The sequence below is a fragment of the Notolepis coatsorum genome (assembly GCF_963971535.1).
Source record: "Notolepis coatsorum genome assembly, chromosome: 8".
NCBI lineage: Eukaryota > Metazoa > Chordata > Actinopteri > Aulopiformes > Paralepididae > Notolepis > Notolepis coatsorum.
Window position 1 is genome coordinate 35801795 of NC_140172.1, and position 26974 is coordinate 35828768.

General features: G+C 45.0%; 1 protein-coding gene across 1 annotated transcript in view; it reads right to left on the bottom strand.

The window, feature by feature from the left end:
• Positions 1-26974, bottom strand: part of LOC311233399 (glucocorticoid receptor-like) — a 139659-nt gene that overhangs the window by 47177 nt on the left and 65508 nt on the right. The window contains exon 3 of the mRNA XM_084320373.1: positions 2143-2312. Coding sequence (XP_084176499.1) covers positions 2143-2312 — 170 coding nt within the window. The remainder of the gene's footprint in view (positions 1-2142; positions 2313-26974) is intronic.

Below are 26974 nucleotides of genomic sequence, written 5' to 3' on the forward strand. Positions count from 1 at the left end.
CTGATTACAGCCTGATGTACTCATGGCCACCACTTACCACAAGATGATGAGCTCATTATATTATAGGGCATCGATCAACATGAGAGATCAAATGGGAAAGAAATTAAGCTATATGGTGTTCACTTTTGTACCATATATCCTTCTGTCGACAGTAATACAAGGTGCAACATTCACAGTCAACCTTTGCCCCAAAAAAAGTCTACCAGTATCTAAATAATATGATCGGAGTGCCGACTGCTTCCAGGGGTAATATAAGTGTGTTGACTGGAGTCTGTAAGAGTGTGGTAGGGCTGTCAGATGGCTCTATTTCAATTTATAATGAATTTAAAAGAAAATAAACAGCAGCATAATGTATGAAAACAGCTGTATAATTTGATTTATGCATTGAATTTCTCAAATGTTGATCCCGAAAGTATCCTTGGCTACTCGCACGCCACACTGGCTTTCATTCATGGCACACCCCTTCTGCTAGCTCGTTTTTTTGTGTGCTAACTGCTACCATTCCTCAGCATGTGAGAAGCGCTGCTTTGAGAATATTTTTTATTGATGAACCCTTTCACTGCCACACGACAGAAGGTTAACCCTTTACTATCACACAACCGACGGTCACAGTGAAAGGGTTAACCGCTTTGGCAGTGCGGCAGTGAAATGGTTAAGATTCAGCAGAGGGACGCTGTTGTGCTGAAGTGTCCCTCTCTACTAGGGACCTACTGATCCAACTATGAACCAGTGCAGTTTTCCCAGCTAGAAACTGAGTTTGGGGGGCATCTACAACTCAACAGCCAAGCACTGATTGCATTGTAAACTGTGATACTACAGAATAAAACCATTGCAAAGTCCAAAATCATCTGAGCTGATAAATAATAAGAAATAAATACTAATCTGAGTTCAAAAAGCACAATCCAATGGCAAATGATTGTTCCCTATTGGTGCTCCCCATAACACTGATACAGAATGCGGCCGTGGCTCAGGAGATAGGGGGGATGTATGTATGGTCATCTAAAGATTCCCGATTCGATCTTGGCTCCTCCTGTCAGTTAGCATCCTCGAGCAAGACACTGAACCCCTAACTGTGACCTCTCTGAAGAAATGCATACAGGATGTGTGGGGGGCTGTGTATAATGCGTAACTAGGAGGGATATGAGGGCTGTGTATATATATATATATATATATATATAACTACTGCAGGAGGGATATGAGGACTGTGTTTATGTGTAACTATTAGGGATACGAGGACTGTGTTTATGTGTAACTATTAGGGATATGATGACTACATGCAACTAGGATGGCTATGAGGACTGTGTGTATGTGTACCTACTGTAGGAGGGATATGAGAACTGTGTGCGTGTGTGTGTGTGTGTGTGTGTGTGTGTGTGTGTGTGTGTGTGTGTGTGTGTATGCGTGTAACTAGGAGGGATATGAGAATGTGTGTATATGCGTGTAACTAGGAGGGATAATGAGGACTGTGTGTAACTAGGAGGGATATGATAATGTGTGTATGTGTAACTGGTAGGGGTGTGAGGACTGAGTGTATATGTAACTGGTAGGGGTGTGAGGACTATGTGTAACTGGTAGGGGTGTGAGGACTGTGTGTATATGTAACTAGGAGACATACTGTGTTTATGTGTAACTACTGCAAAAAAGGGATATTAGGACTGTGTGTGTATATCTAGGAGGGATATGAGGACTGTGTTTATGTGTAACTACAGCAAGAGGGATATGAGGACTGTGTTTATGTGTAACTACAGTAGGAGGGATATGAGGACTGTGTGTATGTGTAACTACAGCAAGAGGGATATGAGGACTGTGTTTATGTGTAACTACAGTAGGAGGGATATGAGGACTGTGTTTATGTGTAACTACAGTAGGAGAGATATGCGAAAAGTCACATTTAAATGACCTCATGCAAGGTGACAATAAAGTACTCTCAATCTCAAACACAAAACAAATGAGTTAATTGTAACCATGTGGAAATACTGGGTCATTTCTATCATAATTTTTTTTTTTAATCATTCGTCCCATTTCAGCCAATTTACAGGTGAATGGCTTTCTTATCGACAACTGACAGCCCTAGAGAGAGAGAGAGAGAGAGAGAGAGAGAGAGAGAGAGAGAGAGAGAGAGCTTGTACGTGTGAGACCAACCTTCCACGGCCCTCTTGAAGAAGACCTTGCAGCTGCCGCAGGTCACGACGCCGTAGTGACAGCCTGAGGCCTCGTCGGAACACACCAGACAGATCTTGTGGGTCGGACCACCAGGCTTGGCTTGGCCGGCCGCATTCGAGCCGCTCGTCTCCCCCGTTCTGGATGACGAACTGAGAGAACAGACAGAAAGGGAGGGAGAGAAAGAGTTAGAATGCAATAAGTATGAGAAGATCGACCTAAATGTGACAATGTTAAAAAAAAATAAAAAAATCTATTGTGGCTTTCAATTCAAGTCAGGTTGCAGTGCAGGGTTTAAGGTAAAAATGAATAAATAAGAAACTCAATTAATTTGTACACAATTCATTTAAATAATATTCCCAAAACATTTGCACTAAAAAGGCTCTTAAGGTCCACAGTAGTAATTGGACACCTTAACTCAGAGCTGCTGATTTAATCCCACATTTACTGCAGGCTTACTGTATATTGGTCTAGTTGTAAGCAATGAGGTCATTGGAAGTGTGTTTTGGTTGTCAAATTAACAGCTAATAGCAAGCCACACAAGGCGGTCATTCAGTACAACAACAGACACACAATGTGATACTGTTGTCTTTACTGTTGTCTTACTGTTGTCTTACTGTTGTATTACAGTTGTCTTACAGTTGTCTTACTGTTCATCAGCACTAAATGGTGTGAGATGATGACGAGATCAGATGTATCTTTATCAGTCCCTGTGGGGAAATTCAGGGGTCATAGCGTGTGTGTGTGGGGGGGGGGGGGGGGGGTATACAGGCATGGTAATAGAAATTATGCAAATATAATAATAAAATATGAGAATAAAAGGTAAAGAACACAACAAAATATGTCCCACGATAGGACCGTTGCAGGTCGCCATTATAACAACCGAGCTCTGAATATGGCACTCTCACCACAACTGTGTTGTTAAAGGGGAACCATCTTATAAATGGCCTTTTTTCAGTGTTTAGCATTGTTTCCTAGCTATGTGGACTTATATTAATAGGTTCTATGTCTCTAATTCTCATATTGGCGCATTCTTCCAATTCTCCTCTCACAATATTCACCCTCACTGAACTGAGTCATCTGAAAATGTGCATATCTGTGATGTCAGAGATTTCTCAGCTGCATAATAATGTGGCAGTTGATGTGGCAGTTGGCACCAGGCCACACAGTGGTTGGAGCCCAGCCTCAAAACGGCTTAAGATCTTGAGGTAGAAAAATGCTGTTTTTGAGTACTTGATTAGAAATACAAAACAATTAAAAAAAAAGAAATAACTTACAGAGGTGTTCCATAGACTCACAGGAATTGTGTAAAAGTGCCCAAATAGTGAAAGAAATAGTAAAATAGTTCCCCTTGTAATATGCAGTACTACCACGTCTGAGCCACTGTGGCTGATAACTCACCTCAGTAGTTTGTCGCGCTACTCTCTTGTCTATAATTAGGCCCAACCAAGACGCTTGAGGCGCTACAGCTTGAACCTTATCCTCTAGTAGATCTACTGTAGTCCCAACAACTGACGAGACATGTTCACTTGGAGGTAGGGTGGGTTTAAAAAGACGTGTAGACCAAATTGTCAGACAGTTGAACAAAAGTGCTGCGTAATCCATAGGAAGAATTTCACAGCATTAGAAGGGCTTAAGCCTTCCCCACCCTGGTTTGCTTTGACAACACAATGGAGCTTATGTGTGCCTCGTGCTTAAGGGAGTTGGCTGACTAGCCTTAATGTCTTTAAAGTGCAGGTCTACAGGTCATTGGGTTCATCTCAATGGTATTCTATAGCAAATCTCACGCCTCTTAAGGTTGTTCACATTGGCCTTCACAAGCAGGGCAGCTTTTTGCATCTGGGCCAGGCTATGCTCGGCTAAGCTAGGCTAAACTTGGAGACCAGGCTAGGGAATGGTATTTACACTAAACTAGCTAGCTTCAGTCACATGGACCTTGGGGCCCCCCAAGCAAGCATGACCTACATTCACAGAGGCCAGGGTCATTGTAAAGACAACACTTGTTTATGGAAGTCAGGCAGAGAAACAGACAGAGGAAGATTGTGTGTATGTGTGTGTGTGTGTGTGTGTGTGTGTGTGTGTGTGTGTGTGTGTGTGTGTGTGTGTGTGTGTGTGTGTGTGTGTGTGTGTGTGTGTGTGAAAGCTTTGCCTGAAAGCTCTGGCTAGGACTGAATTCCTTCTCTCCCAGTCTCCTTCCCTGCTGTCTTCTCTTAACTGGGCTAGAGACCAGAGACTAGGGAGGGACTGGAGACCAGAGACTAAGGGAGGGACTAGAGACCAGAGACTAGGGGAGATACTATTAGAGACAAAGCTACTAGAGGAGAGACTAGAGACCAGCGACTAGGGGAGAGACTAGAGGAGAGACTAGTGACCAGCGACTAGGGGAGAGACTAGAGACTAGGGTAGAGAGAAGAGACTAGATACTAGGGGATAGACTAGAGACTAGGAGAGAGAGAAGAGACTAGAGCCTAGGGGAGAGACTAGAGACCAGAGACTAGGGGAGAGACTAGAGGAGACTAGATACTAGGGGAGAGACTAGAGACAAATAGACTAGAGAGACTAGAGGAGACTAGATACTAGGGGAGAGACTAGAGACAAATAGAAGAGAGACTAGAGACCAGAGACTAGGGGAGAGACTAGAGGAGACTAGATACTAGGGGAGAGACTAGAGACAAATAGACTAGAGAGACTAGAGGAGACTAGATACTAGGGGAGAGACTAGAGACAAATAGACTAGAGAGACTAGAGACCAGAGACTAGGGGAGAGACTAGAGGAGACTAGATACTAGGGGAGAGAGGAGACTAGATACTAGGAGAGAGAGGAGAGACTAGAGACTAGGGGAGAGACTAGAGACAAATAGACTAGAGGAGACTAGGGGAGAGACTAGAGACAAATATACTAGAGGAGAGACCAGAGACTAGAGACCAGAGACTAGGGGAGAGACTAGAGACAAAGAGAGGCATAGATGGCAACTCTCATACATTGTATTTGTATCCCATTGCAGACATCTCAGTGTGCAAACAATAGGTCATGTTAAGCAAGTAACAGGTGACTGTGGCCAGTGAGTTGTGTTTCATGGCATTGTGCCATATTGGTCGGCAAATGCATGGCATGTCATCAGAATACTATTAATGAAACCCTCTTTACAGAAAGCTCATCACACAATTATATAAAAACCTAAAAAGATCTGAACCACTAGAGGGAGTAACAAGCTGTGATTTTCTAAGACAATATTATATATTTATCCATACAGTATATTATGCTCAGTAATGTCAGGATTCCATATACAGTAGCATGACTAGGTACATTAATCTTCAACTCACTATGTAGTTTTAGGGTGTAAGTGACTAAGGGTTGGTTGAGCATTGAAATAGCACGTCCTGGTGTGCCCCTTGCTAAGGATGTGTGTGTGTGTGTGTGTGTGTGTGTGTGTGCGTGTGTGTGTGTGTGTGTGTGTGTGTGTGTGTGTGTGTGTGTGTGTGTGTGTGTGTGTGTGTGTGTGTGGAATCTCAACATCGAGTTTAGACGTATATTCTGGCTGTAAAGAGGTTGAAAGATAATAACAGAGGAGTAACCTTCAATTGAAGAATTAATATGTTATTCTTATGAAGATGGCCCCATTAAGTATGAACACGAGCAACGCTCTCTCTCTCAAAGCCAGAAGCCTGAGAACCAAGCCTGTAATCTGCTGATGTCATAGCCTACCGATGTACAGCCTGGAGCTACTCCAATGACAATAAGAGGCCAACTTGTTGAACTCCAGAGGTTTGTCTGATCTTAACACGTCCAAATGAGCCTCGTAGACTCCATGTAACAACCCATCATCTACACTCATTGCACACACATCCACACACTCACGTTTAAACAAACACTCACCTTATTAACACTCACTTTAGACACTTTAACACTACATTATATTCATCTATTTATTAAAGAGATGTGCACTACAGTCATACCTCATTTGCATTTGCACCTTACCTTAAAGCGTTGTACCTCATTGTCTGCATTTGTACCTCACTGTTTACACATTTTTACTCACTGTACCTAGATTGTACTTAGGCTGTACTTTAGATTGTACAGTATATTGTATTGTATATTCCTCTTTTACTTACTTTTTTACTTACTTTTTTACTGTATGAAGCACACTCTCAGGGGCTCATACAGAACCAAGCATTTCACCGTAAAGTACATGTATTTTATTGTGAGAACTAATACACACAAAAAAAAGTTTTTATCCACTTTTTATCCTCTTTTTCTATTTTTCTCCCATCCCAATTTCGCCATGCCAATTCTCCCCTCCCCTGTCTTGAACGTTGCTCGCATATGCCCCCCACTGGCCGGTTTTAGGGAGGATAGAAGCCTTGCATCACGTGTCCCCTCCGATACATGTGGAGGCAGCCTGTCACATCTTTTCACCTGCCAGCGCGGACTCTCATTCGGCGAGGTGTAACGTGTGGGAGGCTCACACTACCCCCGTCATTTCCTGTCTCTGCTGTGCAGGCGTCCCCCAACCGACCTGTAGGAGTCGCTGTCCACAACGTCCAGATTACCACCCATCGACTTCCACCCGCTAACTCTGTCAATTGAGTTAGTATGACGGCCGGCCCAAGCCGGAGGCAACGCCGACAGCCGGAGTCGAACCCGGTGTCTCTTGCGTTGGTGACGAGCGCTATGTCCGCTGTGCCACCCAGCCGCCCACTAATACACAAACTTGAACTTGAAACTAGAACAGTAATCCAATCCATTCGGAGCCAGAAAACGAACCCTCTACCCTTGAAAAGAAATTGCATTTGTATTTGTTTTGTCTTTTTCATTTTAGAATTCTTTCTCTATGGAGATGCACATGGGTTTCTCTGTACACTCTCAGAAAGGATGTGTTGAATTATTCAATAAAACGGGATGTATTGTCCTCGACTAACCACATACAGACATGTTACTGTTGTGTTGAAAGTGAGAGCGTGCGTGTCGACATCACAGATTAGGGGGCGTAGGGGACAACTATTCTGTCCTGCAGTGTTGCCAGGCGGTAAATGAATGATCAGTATTGCAGGGGGAAAACAACACGCCTTAGGCCAGGGGTTCCGAAACTTTTCCAGCACGCGACCTGGAGTAAATTCACCTAGCGCTGGGCGATATGGCCACACATTTTATCACGATAAAAATGTTCATATCACTTGATAGATAATTATCTCGATATACATGAAATTATTATTTCTGTCAAGTGTAAAGGCTATTTTTGCTGCTGAATGAAAGCTGAAGAAACCAGAAGGTTAATTGTGGTTCAGAATATTCTTTATTGTCAGAACATGACAAACTAGGCCTACTTGCCAAACCACAAATCTGAGGTGGAACATGAACATGAACTGTATAACAATACAACTTTTATAACTGGCATTAATAAATTAAATAAATTAAATCTCAAGTCTGATTAGCACACATAGCCTACTGTGTACAGACGGTTTCAAACTGTATTTAAAATGAGAAAGCAAACAAAATAAATGGACAAGAGAAAAATAAATCTCAATTTGGTCAGTATTGTCATTTGGACAAGCAAAGCCATTACTTTAAGTTGCAGGCAAGAAAGACAAGTCTGTCCACTGTCTCTGGTTTTAAAGCTGCCCTGTTGCAGGTCACAATAAAAAAATAATATATATATATATATATATTTTTTTTTTTATATTTATATTGAGGAAAAATATATCGCAATAATTATTGTTATCGTTTTATCGCCCAGCCCTAAATTCAGTCATTCTCAATCTTGTCAGAGGGAAGAGATAGTTGTTATTGGAGGATCAATAGTTGAGATAGTTCAATTACTGTAGCCTCGAGGGCCAATGCTGATATCAATATTTGGGAGTAAAAAAAAACCCACATCTGATATCCATATATCGGCTGATATTCACACACATACACATTATCAGCAAGGATCCGTCAAATTCGGTTATCAAATAATTCAAACATGTGGGCTGAAGTCGGGATATTTTGCAGTTGAACAAGCTGTATAATAAAAAAGGACTTAAAATAAGCTATTTGTACTGCACACTGCATGGTTTGAGCCTAAATCTGCATCCCATTTGGTTTAAGAAACCCCATCGTAGGCCTTATGAACCACCTAATACAACGCCTCAATCCAGTAGTATTCCACAGGACCAGCTGAGCAGGACGTTATCTCTGCGACGCTGATATCCCGCAAACACTGGCAGCCACGGTCCAATGTGCACTCTGTCTGAATTCTGGACCATCAATGCGGAGAGTAGTAGGGTATTTATAGGAGAGGGGGTCTTATTTATACCACGGCTATGAAGGGTACGGTGTCCTGCGGTGACGAGTCCGAGCTTCATTTTCTCTGACCCTCTATTGTGAATATGAATTGAAAATGGGGGACCCTGATGGAAACAAGACAAACGTCTTTCTCTGGTCTGCATCCCCTTAACAATTGTATGTATTGAGCCGTACTGTATTGTACCCATTCTGCAATCTGTTAAATAAAGTTTTCATTCATTCATTCATTCATTCAAGTCACACTGAAGCACACGGCGGGCGGCAGGCGAGTTGAAAATCAGATGCCGTTCAAAAGCCATTTCCTGGGATTTCCTGGGCACTCGAGACGAGACAGATGGCAGCGGTTTCGTGTCATAAAGGTCTGTGGAACGTGAAAGGTTACGCTGGGTTCGTCAACAGTGGGTAAAGCCACACACTGTGCAAACACGGCAAAATAAAAAGTTTGCTTTTGTTTTTTTGTTTTGTTTTTATTTCCAAGCACTGACATCTAAATTGACCACAGGGGGGTGTTTGAATCTCAATCTCTCTCTCTCTCTCTCTCTCTCTCTCTCTCTCTCTCTCTCTCTCTCTCTCCCCCTCCCTCCCTCTCCCCCTCGCTCCTCCCCCTGCTTAGCACGACAGTGTGGCTCTCATGCAGCACAGAGTCATGCCTCATTAGGAACGCCCCCACACTGAACCAGAGTGCATTAAACACACATACGCTTATGCACACAGACACACACAGACACAGACACAAACACAGACACACATACGTATTACATTGGGAGAAGGGCTTAGCTACATGCATGGATAAACACTGACATACAAACTGAAATGTACACTAGTACACTGATCAACACAGCCTTGTATACTGACACACACAACTAGAGAAACTAATCCACGCACCCGTTTGTGGACGCAAACACGCACGCACGCACGCACGCACGCACGCACGCACACACACACACACACACACACACACACACACACACACACACACACACACACACACACACACACACACACACACACACACACACACACACACACACACACACACACACACACACACACACACACACACACACACACTTTTCAAATGAACATAGGATGCATGCAGTGAATAAGCACAGCACCACAGAACTGCTGCACAGCAACGTGCAGTTCGCTGACCTTTATCTCCGCCTACGTGTGTGTGTGTGTGTGTGTGTGTGTGTGTGTGTGTGTGTGTGTGTGTGTGTGTGTGTGTGTGTGTGTGTGTGTGTGTGTGTGTGTGTGTGTGTGTGTGTGTGTGTGTGTGTGTGTGTGTGTGTGTGTGTGTGTGTGTGTGTGTATGCAGACGAGCGAAACAGAACTATTGGAGAGATGGTGGCAGACAAACAGGCAAAAGTAACCAGATGTTAATGTTGATCAGATGAATCAGGATCTTATGTATCCGCATTATGTACGTTACACATGCAAGGACACAAAGACAAAGACAACACATCTAGAAGAATATAAAAAGATTGGATTGTAATCGGAGCCGATCACGGCATATTTTGATCAAAACTGATCGGTATTTATTGATCAGTATCGGCTATATTAGGCTGGTGAGGAGAGAGGAGGGAGAGGAGGAGGAGGGAGAGGAGGAGGAGGGATAGGAGGAGGAGGGAGAGGAGGAGGGATAGGATGGAGAGGCTGGTGAGGAGGGAGGAGGAGGAGAGAGGAGGGAGAGGAGGAGGAGGGAGAGGAGGAGGCTGGTGAGGAGGGATACAAGGAGGAGAGAGAGGAGGAGGAGAGAGAGGAGGAGGGAGAGGAGGAGGCTGGTGAGGAGGGAGAGGAGGAGGAGAGAGAGGAGGGAGAGGAGGAGGCTGGTGAGGAGGGAGAGGAGGAGGAGAGAGAGGAGGAGGGAGAGGAGGAGGCTGGTGAGGAGGGAGAGGAGGAGGAGAGAGAGGAGGGAGAGGAGGAGGAGAGAGAGGAGGGAGAGGAAGAGGCTGGTGAGGAGGGAGAGGAGAAGGAGAGAGAGGGGGGAGAGGAGGAGAGAGAGGAGGGAGAGGAGGAAGGAGAGGAGGAGGGAGAGGAGGGAGAGGAGGAAGGAGAGGAGGAGGGAGAGGAGGAGGAGGGAGAGGAGGAGGAGGGAGAGGAGGAGGAGAGAGAGGAGGGAGAGGAGGAGGAGAGAGAGGAGGGAGAGGAGGAGGAGGGAGAGGAGGAGGAGAGAGAGGAGGGAGAGGAGGAGGAGGGAGAGGAGGGAGAGGAGGAGGAGGGAGAGGAGGAGGAGGCCTTCCTGACAAGATACAGAAATTGTTCTGTGAGAGAGCTGGACTTCAACAATATAACCTTAGAGGGAAACTCAAACTGGAACAGCAATCTTCAAGAACAACCAGGAAGGCTATGTGTATTTCTCTGTGTGGAGTTACCTTGTGGAATGATCTGGAGGAGGAGATCAAATCCAGTCAATCTATAAGTATATTAAAGAGGAAGTTCAAAAAGATGGTGTTCACAAATTATACCAGGGAGGAAGTCCAACGTATTGTATGAGAATGATTTGAAGGGTGACATGCGAGTATAGTCTAGTGTGTGTGTGTGTGTGTGTGTGTGTGTGTGTGTGTGTGTGTTATTGTGTGTAGTTGAAGTATTTGCAAATTGTATTGTATCATATGTATTGGAAATCGTGTCATATTGTACTTGCTGAAGTATATATAATATTGCAATTAGTTATTGATGGGGGATGGAAACAGATAAGCTTTGCTTCTTCCATCTCCTTTTCAAACAGTGTATCGTTTCTGGCTGTTGTTTTATTTAAAAAAAATTTGGGGGGGGGGGGGTTCCTCTTTTCCCATTTCATTTATTTTTCAAATGTTGTTTTGCCAGACAATGGTAAATGTAGCCAAACTAACACTGTGGTTTGAAATAAAACTATTGAATCTTGAATCTTGAGGAGGATGCTGGTGAGGAGGAGAGAGAGGAGGAGGATGGAGAGGAAGAGGAGGGAGAGGAGGAGGGAGAGGAGGAGGCTGGTGAGGCTATGCAGTGTGCATGTATTGTGGGGACAGCTATGCAGGGTGCATGTATTGTGGGGACAGCTATGCAGGGTGCATGTATTGTGGGGACAGCTATGCAGGGTGCATGTATTGTGGGCAATGTGTCCTGTCCACTGCAGGCAACTCTCGTTACCGGGTCAACACAGTTTAGGCTTGAAACTTTGATGTTGCACGACAAAAGTAAGAAACACAAAACCTGACTGATGCATGAGCCAAAGCACTGAGCCCCTCCAGACGACTTCTCAGTGCTTAGATGAGTCATCGCTCAATGGAGGGGAATTAAATGTTCAACACTGCCTATAACATAGCGAAAGAGGAACTCCCATTCACAAAATTAAAATCCCAGATCGCACTGATGATGAAGAAGAACGGGTTGAATGTGAATCCAACCTAGCTATGGCAACGACATGCCCTGTGTCCAGTTTATAGGAGTGATATCAGACAACCTCTGGGAAAAGACAGTCGATAAAATTGCCTCCTCCACCCCCTACTTATCATTAAAAAAAATAAAAGGTGTGGGAACAAATCAGGCGCTGGTGCAACCAACTGAGAAAGTTAGTCTGGAGTTTGTTACCTTGCTTGAAGAAAATAGTAGATTTTTGGTCACAGTTTACTCTTATCCACCATGTTTTTTTTTTATATCTACTTTTTCTCCCATTTTCTATTTTTCTCCCATCCCAATTTCGTATCGTCCAATTCTACCCTCCCGTCTCGAACGCTGTTAGGCCATGCCTCCCACAAGCCGGCTGCAATGTGGACTAAGCCTTACATCACGTGTCCCCTCCGTTACTCGAGGGTTGCTCCACTTCTACAAGGTCCGTTTGGCTGTTATTGGTATCTAGGGACATCTATGGACCTCAGGGAATGTATTCCCAGTGTCAGCAATATTGTGTCTCTGTTACTATGCTTGAGAGTAAATTGTAATGAACCAAAGGAGAATATAAATTATTATTATTATTATTTTCCATATTTGACGGTGAATAACACCATGCTAACATTGACCAAAAGTGAGAAATTGCCATTGAGCTCATTCAGCACCTTCTTGAGATCAAGAATAATTTTGCCAATTCGGACAGATGCAATTTGAAATATGATATGAATATAGAATATCAGGCCTATTATGGCCAAGTCATACATCTATGGATCGGCCCACATTTCCTCTTTCCAATGGCAGAGTTAAATCTGGATTAAGTACCACCAGGCGCCCGTTAAAGGGCAGCAAAGACCGTGAATGAAATCTACTGTAAGTACAGTTATTTTTGTATTGATTGATTGAAAATTGTATTAACAGATTGCAGAATGGGTACAATACAGTACAGCTCAATACACACAATTGTTAAGGGGATGCAGACCAGAGAAAGACTTTCGTCTTGTTTACATCAGGGTCCCCCATTTTCAATTCATCATAACATATATGACATACATGACATACAAATAGACAGTACTGCTACATCTATACATTTATGACATACCAGATTTACAAATACAGTACTGTTTGTGATACAAAAAGAGTAAAAAAAAAGAGAGTATATACATTTGATGAAGAAACATGTACATTGGAGGAGGTGGGGGGGATTGGGTAGGGGAACTGTACATTGGAGGTGGTTGGGTGGGTGGGGTGGGGTGGGGGGGGGGTGTGGGATAGGCGAGGTGGATGTCCATAGCTCTGCCATTTTTTACCGGATTGCGACAACGTTTACAGAAAGGTAAATAAACAATATAAGTTGTATTTTATGGCAATAACGTTAAGGTTTTTTCACCATTTTCACATCAATATTTGTAATATCACGTTATGCGACTGGTGTGAGCTGGGTAGTGTAGTTTTATGAAATTTAAAACTCTAGGTCCATCAAAAACACTGGGTCTCCTCTTTCTTAGGACTACAACGATTTCATGACGGCTTCCTGTCCGCGCATCTAAATCGTCCTTTTTTCGGTGCAATGCGCGGATATTTTTATAAGCTAATATTTCGCTAATAACACTTCAAATCATTGGTAAACAAATGTAGTGCTGAAAATATACACTTTGACTGCTGTGTTGATAGGGTTAGGGTCTTTATTCTTGGCTACATTTGAAAAAGAAACACAACATCACTTAATCACATGGCAGATCACATGACACACATGGCATTAAAGTGTCCGCTAAGCATCTGCACGTGGCCGTATTTATTTAAAGCTGTGTGTCCATATTCTAGCAGTGCTACTGTCTCTTTACATTGCTCCTATACGTTATGGCCAGATTGCATCCAGAATAGTTAACGGTGAAATTCCAATCGCAATACGAGCACAATCCAATTTGGGATCGTCCAGACATTACACACACTTAACACATAAGTGTGTGTCCCCCCCAATAAAAATCGTGTTGAAGCAACAAGCATATCCATAGCCAAAGATGACTTCTAAGATAACGTGCAGATATAATTAGCTAAGTCTAAAGGCTTGTCTCCAACATATTGTGGTACAAGATTAAGTCAGCTATAAGCCTGGTCTCTTCTCATCGGTATTACTTTCAAAACACGTGACACATGCTCCTCCAAATAGGTGGCAAAAAGAAACCCCTATAGAGGAAGGTGATGAGTTTAGAATTACATTTCCACTTCTGTTATGCTACAGACAGCATGTCCCTAGGGAAATGTGTGCCAATTTAGCTACTTAGCTAGTCTACCATAGGCTAGGCCACAGTGATGACAACTTGCTAATTAGCTAATAGCATGGGACTAGCTATCTTCCTTTTCTTCCTTGAGTTCCCCAAGTTTGTTTGTCCATAAGATATGCAGGTCTGTCTGAAAGGTACAAAAGCTTTCACAGTTTGCTGCTAGCAAACCACCTAGCAGCATGGAGCTAACTGGGCATTCAGTGTGCAATGCTGTCAGGGGCGGAGCTTCCTACAGGCGGTTGCCTAGGGCGGTTGCCCAGGGTTTTATTTGTATTACTCTTTTAATTTTTAATTTGTTTTGCTCTGCGCAGTTTTGGCGCCCTCCTCTATATCTGCAACCATTATTTTTACATAAAATAAATTCTAACATAAGGGAAAATGAGCCAAAAATCTAAAACGGTCGGTCGGTCTGAGCCTCAGCTTTAGGTGTTCACAGTCAGAACATGGTAGAGCGCTGTGCATTGATGGGTATCGGTCAAGTGTTTATAGAATTGAGCGTTGAGGAAAGAAAGACTAACGTTAGAGAACTATGAAGAGGCAAAAGCCATCCAGTATAAAAAGAGAAGAAAAGAAGAAGACGAGAAACGTGCCAAGGTGAAAGGTATGCAATTTTGTACAACTTCCAAGACCTGCCACACCAAGAGCTGATGAAGCAAGCAGAGGCACTTGTACACACCTTAAACCATGGAGGGCAATCTGATTTGGATGGGAAGGAGCTGGCTCAGGACTTGGAAATTTGATGTGATTGATGACTTTGCAGCGAGGAAGGCCAGAAGGATTGCACTGTAAATGGAAACCAGTAGGAGCTACAGGCTAACCTTGAAGTGTGATGATAGGGAGTGGAATGTAAATAATTCTTTAGACAAAGTGAATTTGTAATTTTTATTTATTTGTTTGTTTATTTAGCATATTATATTTTGATTATATGTGTAACATATTTTACAATACATAATTTTCTTTGAAAGCAAATTTGCACGTTATTTTATTGTTTGTTATTGTTATTATTATTATTGATTGTTAGCTAAGTTGTTTGTTTTAATTCTTTAGTGTGCACTTTGCATTTCTTCTTAATTTTCTTTGAAAGCAAATTTGCACATTATTTTTATTGTTTGTTATTATTATTATTATTATTATTATTATTATTATTATTATTATTATTATTATTATTATTATTATTATTATTATTATTATTGTGTTAGCTAAGTTGTTTATTTGTTTTAATTCTTTAGTGTGCACTTTACATTTATTCTTAGCTCTTGTTCTTGCTTGTAAAAAATAAAGGTGCAGTACTTTACTGTATAACTGTTAACCCTTTCACTGCCACACGACGGAGGGTTAACCCTTTACTATCACACAACCGACGGTCGTGAAAGGGTTAACCTTCTGTGTAATGTCGCAGTGAAAAGGGTTAACCGGTTGGTAGCGCGGCGTTGTTTTGATTGAACCTCGCCTAAAGCGCCAAATGTGCTAGGTCCGCCCCTGAATGCTGTGCTTACCTTCACAGTGTTTATGCTCTATGTCTATATCACTCTATTTCATCCGTTATGTTGCCATGTAATTCCCATGGTGTGACCACAGAACACGGCTACAGCTTATTATCCCTGGATGTACAGCTGGTGGTTAGTGTCCAGCAGAAAGTATAATGTATCGACTACTAGTAGAGGAGCTCTGGCTCTTTCAACAAGAAATGACACCAGGTAATAATTGCCAATATTTTTGGTCTATTTTCTGGCTACAGACACATTCTATTCTATTCTATTATATGTTGCTTTATCTTGACTGTTATCCTTCCAGGTTAGTCTAGCTAGCTGCTTCCTCCGCATTTTAGGGAGAATTAGGAATCACAAGGGTCAAATGAAAACACAAAGTGTTACGAAGGATCAGATTAAACCCAATATATATATTTATTGCCTGAGATCCCATGTATAATATTTGTATATCGTTTGATATCCCTTGTATATTCTTTGTACATATACACGGAATATCCCTTTTACCTAGTACAGACCATACTATTTCGTTCTCCTATTGGACAGCGATCCACTAGGCGCCACGGCCATACCCCCCAATGTCTAGTTCAAAGTCACCGCCAAGGCTTGCCTGGACATGCCCGGTTCTGCGCAAGAATACGAGACAGAAATAAGGCTGGTACTAGATTATTCACCGTACGTATAAATACGTTGCAGGTGGATACAGCAGTTAGTTAACCTAGAAACGTGTTACCCTCAAACGTAAAGCCTTCATCACGAGTCAACGACCAAGTGAAGTGAGCAACCGTGCGTATAAATAGAGCACTTATATACCGTGTGCGAATAGGATAGTGAAAGTGTCAGAGCTTAGTGTAATAACGTCAAGTTCGACCTAGTTAATGTGAAGTACCGCGCACCGGAGAATCTACACCGGTGAATGCAGAGCCCTTTTCGGCTGGATTATTATATTTGCTTTGGTCCTGTAGCTGATGGAGCGGAGAATCGTCTACACCCACTACTGTGTGGGACCACCCGTGAGGAGCATCACTCGAGCCCGTCTCTAGGAGAGGCTGGCTGGCTTTCACCTATGCTGCACGCATACTTGGATTACAGCTGCTGCTTTCGTCTGCCGATCAAGGGAGTAATGTACCGCCCCCGTAGCTGGAGCTTATTGATTCCCTGTTGATCCAGAGTTTGCATTCGAACATTTCCTCCCCCTGCTGGCCTACAACCGGAGGGACCCTACTAGTATCTCCCGCTGCCCTACTAGTGTACCATAGATATAATTCCTAGGATACAGGTGGTATTTATTATCTCCTGCGTACTATTCTAATGGACTTACGCTCTTGACTTATTCACGCACATTCTTCGCCTTACAAGCGTGACTCTAAGTAAAGTAATGTAATATACTATTATTGCTGCTAATAAATATTATTCTAACCAAGATTTGTGTGGAACCGTGTCATTGTGGAAGTGTTCATCTCATATACCTGTGTACTGTATGGCCAGTAGTAATGTACATAAGACAGTAGTGGTTTAATGATACCATACTTATTTAATACAGTCAGGGAATTGTACCCCTCAGTTACAATTGGTCCTTCGAGCCGGAGGGTAATTAGCGTAATATTAATATAATATTAATATTAACATGGCCGATGATGAACACTCCACAACGGTTCTCCTAAGCTAGATCGCCCGGAGCGCAGACGGCAGCCACCTCATTACCTAGAGGACTACGCTGCCAGTCTACTACCTAGCTTTATACAGACGTTAAACGCGGAAAAAGCGGATAGTAAAAGTATGTCAAACCCTACCGACCAGGCGACCCCGCCAGTAGAGACCCTAGTGGGTTCTAACGTAACTGACCAAGCTCACGGGGGGGACCAGGAGGGACCTGACATGACTCTACCCCCCGCCAACATCAACGAGGTAGTCCCCGGAGAGCTCCAGGATAAAGAAAGCCCTCCAGGGACGGAACCCGACCCACCACCAGAAGAGACGCGCACCCAGGAGATGGACCTCCTCGGAGCGCGACAGGAGAACGGATCTCCAACGAGCACTGCCAGAAGCCGATCACCTCCGCCTGTGTCTTCCCCCAGCGAAGCGGACAAGATGCTGGCGCAGGCACTCATCGCCACCCTGGCAGCCTCCACCGAACGCGATCGACTTCAAGCGCAACAGACGAGCGAGCGCGAACAAGCTGCAGACAAACGAGAGCGCCTTCACGCGCAACCCCAAGCGCAAGCCCTCAGTGAACGCGAACATTCTGCAACCGAGCGAGAGCGCTTCCAGGCGCAACAAAGGAGTGAAGACGACCGCATAAGACTGGAGACCAGACGCCTTCAGACGGAAGAGAACATTGAAAGAAGCAGCGCCGATGCACAGTGCGCCGCCGCCAATGCACAGCGCGACGCCGCCCATGCCAGCGCCAATGCACAGTGCGCCGCCGCCAATGCACAGCGCGACGCCGCCCATGCCAGCGCCAATGCGCAGCGCGACGCCGCCAATGCCCAGCGCGAAGCAGTGCGCAAAGCCGCCCATGCCCAGCGCGAGGCAGAGCGCGACCGGCTGCAGGCGCAGCTGATGGACAAATTGATTGCCATGGCGACACCCCCTCACTCCGCACGGAGCTCCCGGAGATCATCACGACAAGGGTCTAGGGCACATTCCCCTACCCGACCAAGCGACCCGGGACCCCGCCAACAGGAGGATCCTGTCCACGTCTCCGAACCCCCTCCCCGGCCGGTCCATACCACCACCAGCAACCGGGAAGAACCGGACCACGCCGAGAGACTGAACAGAAGACTCCAGGACCTAGCAGAGGAAGAGGAGGAGGAAGAGGAGGAATGTCAAGCCGACCAGCAGCAACGTACTCTGGACCAGGAGGCCCAGTACAGCCCCGACCAGCAGCAACGTACTCTGGACCAGGAGGCCCAGTACAGCCCCGACCAGCAGCAACGTACTCTGGACCAGGAGGTCCAGTACAGCCCAGACGTCAGCCCCGAGGCACTGCGCTACAAACCCCCGACTCAACTCACGGGTGAGTTTGACGCACCGCCAGCCCCGAGGAACAGCACCTGGGTACCCGGGCTTCGGTACCCACCAAGTACCAGCCCAAGACGACACGCACGGGGAGACTCGCCCAGGAGGCCTCTCCCCCAACGCTCACCGATGTGCCAGCCATCCATGGCATCGTACCTTGCCACACCGACGTTCCCGGACTTCACACACGAGAACCGAGCACAGTACACAGAGCTACGAATGTGCTTAGAGACAATGATGTCCGATGTACCGGATGAAACGTACAAGTATGCTATCCTACTCAAGCACCTGAAGGTGCCCAGAGCGCACAATATAGCGCTGGCATATTCCAACTCTACTACCCCATACACCGCGGCTCTAGTAGCCCTCGACCAACGTTATGGACGCATATGGGACTACGTGATACAAGAGATAAGAGACATTGACCGTCTCCCCCCAGCCAGAGACAACAGAGCATTAGATGACCTCTCTATCAAGGTACAGTCCCTGGTAGGGATGCTGGGGTCCCAAAAGGAAAAAGGGATATACGAACTGTACGCTAACTCTAATGTAGAGAGGATATTAGAGAAGCTCCCTCCCGCCCGACAAGAGCGTTTTCGGCGGCAGAGAGACCACCGTGACCCCAACGGCCCAGAGGCATCCCTCCTAGACCTGTCTGAGTTCCTCGCCAGGGAGGTCAGCAGCTTACGACTGGACACGTTCGTATGGAGTGGACCAAGCCCAAGACCAGGACCTCGGGGATTAAATGATAACCGCCGGTCGGTGACCGTTATGCACCAAGCCGAATCAGTACCGCAGCACAAGAACCACAACACCCCCTCGACGAAAGAGGAGTGGAAGATTGAATGCCAGTACTGTGAAGGGGAACATCGGCTGTATCAATGCGACAAGTTCAAGACGCTGACCACGGACGAGGTGAGTCAGTGGATCAAAGACCACCGCCGCTGCTTCCGCTGCGCGCGCAGCCACATGGCAGCTGAGTGCCGCTTGAAGAAGAAGTGTAGCAGGTGCGGCGGCGCCCACTTGGAGGTCCTGCATGACATCAACAGGCGTCCGCCAGGACAACAAAGTGGGCCCGTCACGGTAATGTACCAGGCCGAGGCGGTGGCACCAGTACCAAAGATCCACCAGACCGCTCCCTACTGTCCCGACTGCTACAGCAGACACTGGGAGTCACGGTGCTACTCGGACGACCGCGAGTCGGCACCACCCCAGACGATCCAAAGCCACCGACCAACAGGAGTGCTCCACATTGACCAGCATAGCGGGACCCCCCGAGTGCTCATCAAAGTGGTCAGAGTGCTCCTGAGCTACGAGGACAAGGTCCTGGACACTTACGCCGTCCTGGACGATGGGTCTGAAAAGACTCTCCTCCTCGCTTCCGCCGCAGCCCAGTTGGGCCTGCGGGGTGCCAAAGGTACCATGACAATACGCACCATCAGAAGGGACCAGAAGACCATAAAGGGTGAAAAGGTCTCCTTCAAGATAGCAGCGGTGGACCAGCCCGAGAAGCAGTATAATATTACCAACGTCTTCACCAGCCAAGACATAGGCCTATCACAGTACACCTACCCCATCCCACAGCTGATGGCGAAGTATGTGCACCTACGTCAACTACCTATACCGCTTATCGACGGCGCCACACCGACCCTGCTCATCGGCTCCGACCACGCGGACCTCATTCTCCCAATTGAGGCGGCCCACATCGGACCCAAAGGATGCCCAGTCGCGGTTCAGACCCGACTGGGGTGGACGCTCCAGGGCCCCCTCTACGGACTTGACAGTCAACCCACGTCTACACGCTGCCTACACACAAAGGCGAGCGACACCGGCCACTCCCTCGTACAGCCCGTTGAGAGGCTATTGACATTAAGCGAGAGGCCTGTGAGAGAACCGTGGGCACAAGAGGGAGTTCGGATCAGCTGCGCTCCAGACGTAGCTGACCTCGAACCCAGCACCCCGAGCGACTCCTTGATGGGGCGGCCGGAACCGGCCCCTCCTCAGACGGGGTACAGAGCAAACAAGAGAAACAGACGGAGGAGGTGGAGGCGCAGCCAAGCACAGATCAAAGCAGTCTCAGGCCCGCTTCCTCCTAACCCCCCTACCATCCCTTCCAGCCCGTCAGAAGCGGACCAAGGACGGGGACAACTTAAAAGTGGACACAGTCGTCGTGATCATAGACCAGTCACTACCCCGAGCTGCGTGGCCGGCCGGCCGCGTAAGCAAAGTGATCACTGGTGCCGACGGAAAGGTCAGAGCGGCAGAAGTGCTCGTCCAGGGGTGGACATACACCCGACCTGTGGCGAGGCTGATAGAGTTGCCAAGGCTCCCCGACTCTCCTAATGACGACCATGACCCACTGACTTTGTGAATTGCCCTACTCCTCACAACGGACATTGAGTAGTGGACAGTGCGGTTAATCTGTCTCTGCTTATCTAATTAGGTGCAGACTAATTAGGAGGCGGCTGTTACGAAGGATAAGCCCCCGTAGCTGGAGCTTATTGATTCCCCGTTGATCCAGAGTTTGCATTCGAACATTTCCTCCCCCTGCTGGCCTACAACCGGAGGGACCCTACTAGTATCTCCCGCTGCCCTACTAGTGTACCATAGATATAATTCCTAGGATACAGGTGGTATTTATTATCTCCTGTGTACTATTCTAATGGACTTACGCTCTTGACTTATTCACGCACATTCTTCGCCTTACAAGCGCGACTCTAAGTAAAGTAATGTAATATACTATTATTGCTGCTAATAAATATTATTCTAACCAAGATTTGTGTGGAACCGTGTCATTGTGGAAGTGTTCATCTCATATACCTGTGTACTGTATGGCCAGTAGTAATGTACATAAGACAGTAGTGGTTTAATGATACCATACTTATTTAATACAGTCAGGGAATTGTACCCCTCAGTTACACAAAGCGTCCGTCTGTGTTGAATGTTTGACATGATTATAAAGCATGCTGTATAAAAGCAGTAATATACAGGACAAGTCATGCTATATTGTGGTTATTGGCAGTAGCAGGAGTGAGGCTCTAGGAGCCCTCTCGTATGTTACTACTTAATGACTGGACACACAACACAACATTCAGTAAAGGTGCTTTGACATTAAATTAATATTTGATGTCATTTCTGCAGGTTCCAGGGGAGTATGTATGAAGAAGAAAGCATAAGCAGGGGTAGGTAATTGTAGCTTCCTTGGCTTGTATTATGCATACATATACCGTAGGCTATATTACATACTATACACATTATGGTATGTATTATGCATACATAGGCTATATTACATACTATACACAATTTATGGTATGTATTATCCATATATATATGCTATATTACTACTATAAAAATATGGTATGTATTATGCATACATATAGGCTATTATTACATGCTATACACATAGTATGTATTATGCATACATAATTGTACTGCAGTAGTAGTAGTTTTAAATCAATTCAATTATCTAACCTTTTTCAACTCATTTTCGGTTCTTATTCATGAAAGAGACTAAAGCATATTGGGGGAGAACAATAATATAATTTTATTTTATTTATGCAATATGTTATAAAATAATGAGTCTAAGTAGCAGCGGTTAGTTTACTTCCCCTCTGAGCGGAGTCGTTTGACAGTGGGACTCGAGTGGAACGTCGTCCCAACTCTCTGTGCAGGATAATGTGACATTGTGTACAAACCACAGCCTATAGCAGCAGGGTGAGAGTAGGTGTCAGTGTGACAAGTGAGAAGACCGGAGTCACAATGAATGCAGCCGATCCAATTAGCAGACGGTATTAACCTACATATTTATATCGGGCTACAGGCCTTTCTGCAGCGCTGACACCAACAGGGAGCAACAGGCAGCATGCATACCTCACAGGACCGCAAAGACACAACAACAATTACAATTACACAACAGAAGGGCGGTCAGGTGGCGTAGCGGAGATTGCGTTCGTCACCAACCCCGGAGACGCTAGGATTCGCCTGTTCGAATCCAGCTCACAGCTCCGGGGTTGTCACCAGCTTGGCTGGCCGTTCACACTAATACAATTGGCTGTATTAGAGGGTGGGAGAAGCTGGCGGGGTGGGTCCGGGTCGTTGTAAACAGCGACTCCTACAGTTCGGTCGGGGCGCCTGCTAAGCGCGGATAGGATCTAAGTGGGATAGTGTGATCCTTCCACACGCTACACCCTCTCAGTGAGAATCCGCGCTGCCAGGTGAAAAGAAGCGGTTGATTGGCTAGACGTGTGTCGGAGGAAGCACGTGGTAGGCTCCACTCTCCCAGACCGACTGTGGGGGGTAAGTGCGCAGCGACCAGGAAGGGGATTGGGAATTGGCATAACGACTAACATTGGGATGGGAGAAAATCGGAGGAAAAAGGAGGGGGGAAAAGATCAATAAAAGAAAAATAATAATAATTACACAACAGATATAGCCTAGATGAACCTAGATGTCCACTGTTGTCATTGTTGCCCCAGCGGCAGCGACATCATTCCCTTTTATGTAAAAAAGAAATCATATATGGTATACCCCCACCATTTCCGAATGGTTATCTTTTACTTCTGAACATTGGAATGAGCGCTGTCTTGTCCCGTGGCGGCGTGTAGGCATTAGTGTTGTCAAAAATATCAAAAAATCGATACATATCGATTCTGAATATTTAAAACTGTTTCAATACTCATTTCCCGAAATATCGATATTTAATTATTCATAATTTTTATTTATTTATTTTTTGTATAAGGAAGTTGCATTGTTCATTTCAATACCTGTAATAGTACAGTAGTCCACACACACACACACACATGTGCATTCAGTTAAGTCGGAATATGACTGTAATACAAACTGTTCAGTTTGTCAGGTACATGCAACACAGATTACAGTGTTTACATCTGCTTGAGAAAATACCATGTTCTGCAATAAAAATTATTGAAGTGAGATGAACAGTTATTTTTAAATGTGTGATCTAAAGATAAACAAAGGGTTTTAAAAGTGTTATATTTATCTTCTATTATAGTACCAGAGAGAAGCTGAGGAGAATCAACCAGCAACAAAAGCAACATTTATTAAAAGATTTTTTTTTTTTTTTTTTTTTTACATTTTAAGATTGAACCTTTTTCCCTGTGGTATCGAAAATGGTATTGTATCGAAATTCCAGTATCGTGACAACACTAGTAGGCATTAGGCGTGCTCTGGGTAATTAGGGAAGGCTCTACCCTGCAACCGATCTTCAGTTTAGCCTGTGGTTTGTTATTGAGAGCATTAAGCCTGAAGAAATCAAAAACTCCTCCCGACCAGGAAAACCCCTTGTTTCAAAACTCACACCCAACCTGCCTGCTGATTGTGAGGCCATTAAAAGTGCACCTGCCAGGGACACACGTGTCTCTTTTTGTATAATTAAAGCAACACTCCGGAATTTCTTTTGACCGTGTAAATGCATGTTATATGGAGTTATTTTAGTAGTTATAGCCAATGTAAAAAACGAGAATGAAAACATTTCTCCATTCGAATTATATATATTATATACTCCCAACAAAAGGTCTACTACTGTTACGAAGTCTTTTATTTTTATTTGCAGAGTAATGCTGGCACGTTTTGACAGAATCTTATTCAGAGCATTGTATATATATTAGGGGTGTAACGGTACACAAAAACCACAGTTCGGTACGTACCTCGGTTTTGAAGTCACGATTCGGTACATGTTTTCGGTACAGTGGGGGAAAGTTTGGCTTTCCATGTTCCACTCAGGGGTGATGTAGTGTGCAGTAACTGTTAACACTTTCAGTGCCGGCCATTAACGTTGATTAATGTCCTTGGATGCCAGCATCCACTTCAATGATAGCGTTAAAAACGCATAATCTATGTTTTAAATTACGTGTCTAATCTGCCCGTCGCTTATCAATGACTTGTTTGCAGTCAACATTGTCAAAACTAGGGGTGGGACGATACATCGATCCAGATCGATACATCGATGTAATTATCAACAATCGAATCGGATCGATGCAATGTAATAAGATCGATTCATATCGATACTCTTATTTTGAAAATCCTGTGGCGAGTCTCATATCCACCCAAGAACAACAGCAGTAGCTCCGTGTGTGTAGACGTTACAGCATAGCATTCTCCCTTTCTGTGTGTGTGTGTGCGCGCGTCTTTGGAAAGACCAGATGAGGTCAGAGGAGTTTGATGTTTAAATGTTATTTAAACATAAACAATATAATACATAATAAATGTAGGCCTATACATGATCATGCAACATCAACAAATTGTTGTAGGAACGGTTTGGGAGAGGGAGGTAGGGAGGGGTTTTAGGTTGAGTTTTGAGTTCCAAAAAATGGAGCTTAAAGTTTAAAGCTCAATATATCAAAACGTGGCACTTTACAGTGAACAGGGGGTCTATTTGTATTAAAAACAATAGATTGATTTTCCTTTAAATGTCTGGAAGAGCTCAAAAATACAAATGTCAAATGATATTTGTGTTACCTTTTTTTAGTTGATCTAAATGTTACTGATTGTGTTAAATGGGCATATGATATCATCTCATATCGATTGCAGGCACCTGAATCTAATCTAATCGTATTGTATCGTGAGAGACTTTGTGATATCGGCAAATATCGTATCGTTGTCCAAAGAATCGATATCGTATCGTATCATGATGAAACTGGTGATTCCCACCCCTAGTCAAAACGGATAGTTTTTTAATCGGTTCATATCCTTTTTATAGCATTTTGAAAAGCTATAGTTTTCTCAAAAATTTCAAGAAAATAGAAAGATTCCGTCATAAACGGCATTTATTGGAATATTCTCGAATACACTAGACACGTTGTCATTTGTCGGCCTATTTATGAATCGTTTTCAAATAAACGATAGTATATGTGTACTTAAGCACGCTATAGAAGCGAGCTGAGAAATCAATTCTCTTATTTCCTCAACAGCACACACACACACACACACATATACACATACGGACACACTGTTATCTCAGTGAAAACAGCTCTGATTATCGTAAAACTGGTAACATAGACTTCTTACCTTAGATCAGATGTTCTCCAAAAAGATTATTCCAATTCCTGATCGCCATTCCAAATATCGATCGCGTTTATTGATTGATTATTGGCTGCTGTAAATATATATTCCAGGCTGCTTTCCATCTCGCGATCACTTCCCTCTTCATCAGACGGCTCGCCAGCATAGTGGAGCCAGTAGGCTCCCCCCCCACACATCCACCAGTCTAATCGAATGGGCTGCAGTTACACAGGGATAAACGATAGGGGGCGGTATTTTCCCATCGGAGCTCCTAGAGTTGGCTGCTGTACCAACGGGAGACTCTGTTGATGAAATATGAATTCAGATCGCTAATAATTACAATTAGCGTCGTCGGCATTCAACGGTCGGCATGAAATAACGACATAACACGTCGCCGGCACTCAAAGTGTTAAGCAGGGCTGTCAACGAATATTCTATATTCAAATGAATAATCGAGTTCTAAAAAAATATATGAATACGTACAGTATAGTGTTCAGTGGAGCAAGCCAATATGGAGGACATCTTAAAACACCTTGTGGAGGCTTCCTTGGAGCAGCAGAGAGTCACCCAGGAGTTGGCGGTGAACCTGGGTCACTGAAGACCTCCTCTCGTTTGAACCAGGCCCAGTGGATTGCCCTGCCAGAACCACGTCAGGTATCCCACCAACTTCTCACAAAATTATCAGAAGGTGATGAAGTGGAAGCCTATCTACACACTTTTGAAATCATTGCAGAGCGAGAGAATTGGGCCCAGACTGACTGGGCGGCCATCCTTGCACCCTTCCTCATGGGTGAAGCGCAGCAGGCATATTATTCACTTCCCACTGCTGAGGCCCATACCTATGATATCCTAGCACTAGCACGTTGGGTCTCTCACCGGTGACAGCAGCACAACAGTTGAATGCCTGGAGCTACACCCCGGGAGTGCCACCTCATGCTCAGATGGCCCAACTCCAGAGGGTAGCCGACCGCTGGCTTCAAGCAGGGAAACTGTCGGCAGACCAAATGTGGACCGGGTGGTCATGGACCAGTTCCTGCATGAGGCACAGTGGTGTAGTGGTTAATACTGTCGTCTCACAACAAGAAGGTCCAGGGTTCGATTCCTGTTTGGGGACCAGGTTTCCGCGTTGCCAGGTACCCAGGCCTTTCTGTGTGGAGTTTGCATGTTCTCCCCGTACTCACAAGGGTCCCTGTCGCGTCCCTGACGAAGACGTGCAGGAGCACTTGGATTGGTCCCCGGGGCGCGGTACCTCGCCGTCGCCCCTATCCGCTCCCGGCTGCCCTTGGGGGGAAGGACGACGGGATGGGTCAAGCGCAGAGACTCAATTGCATCGGCGACGCAAAAAACAA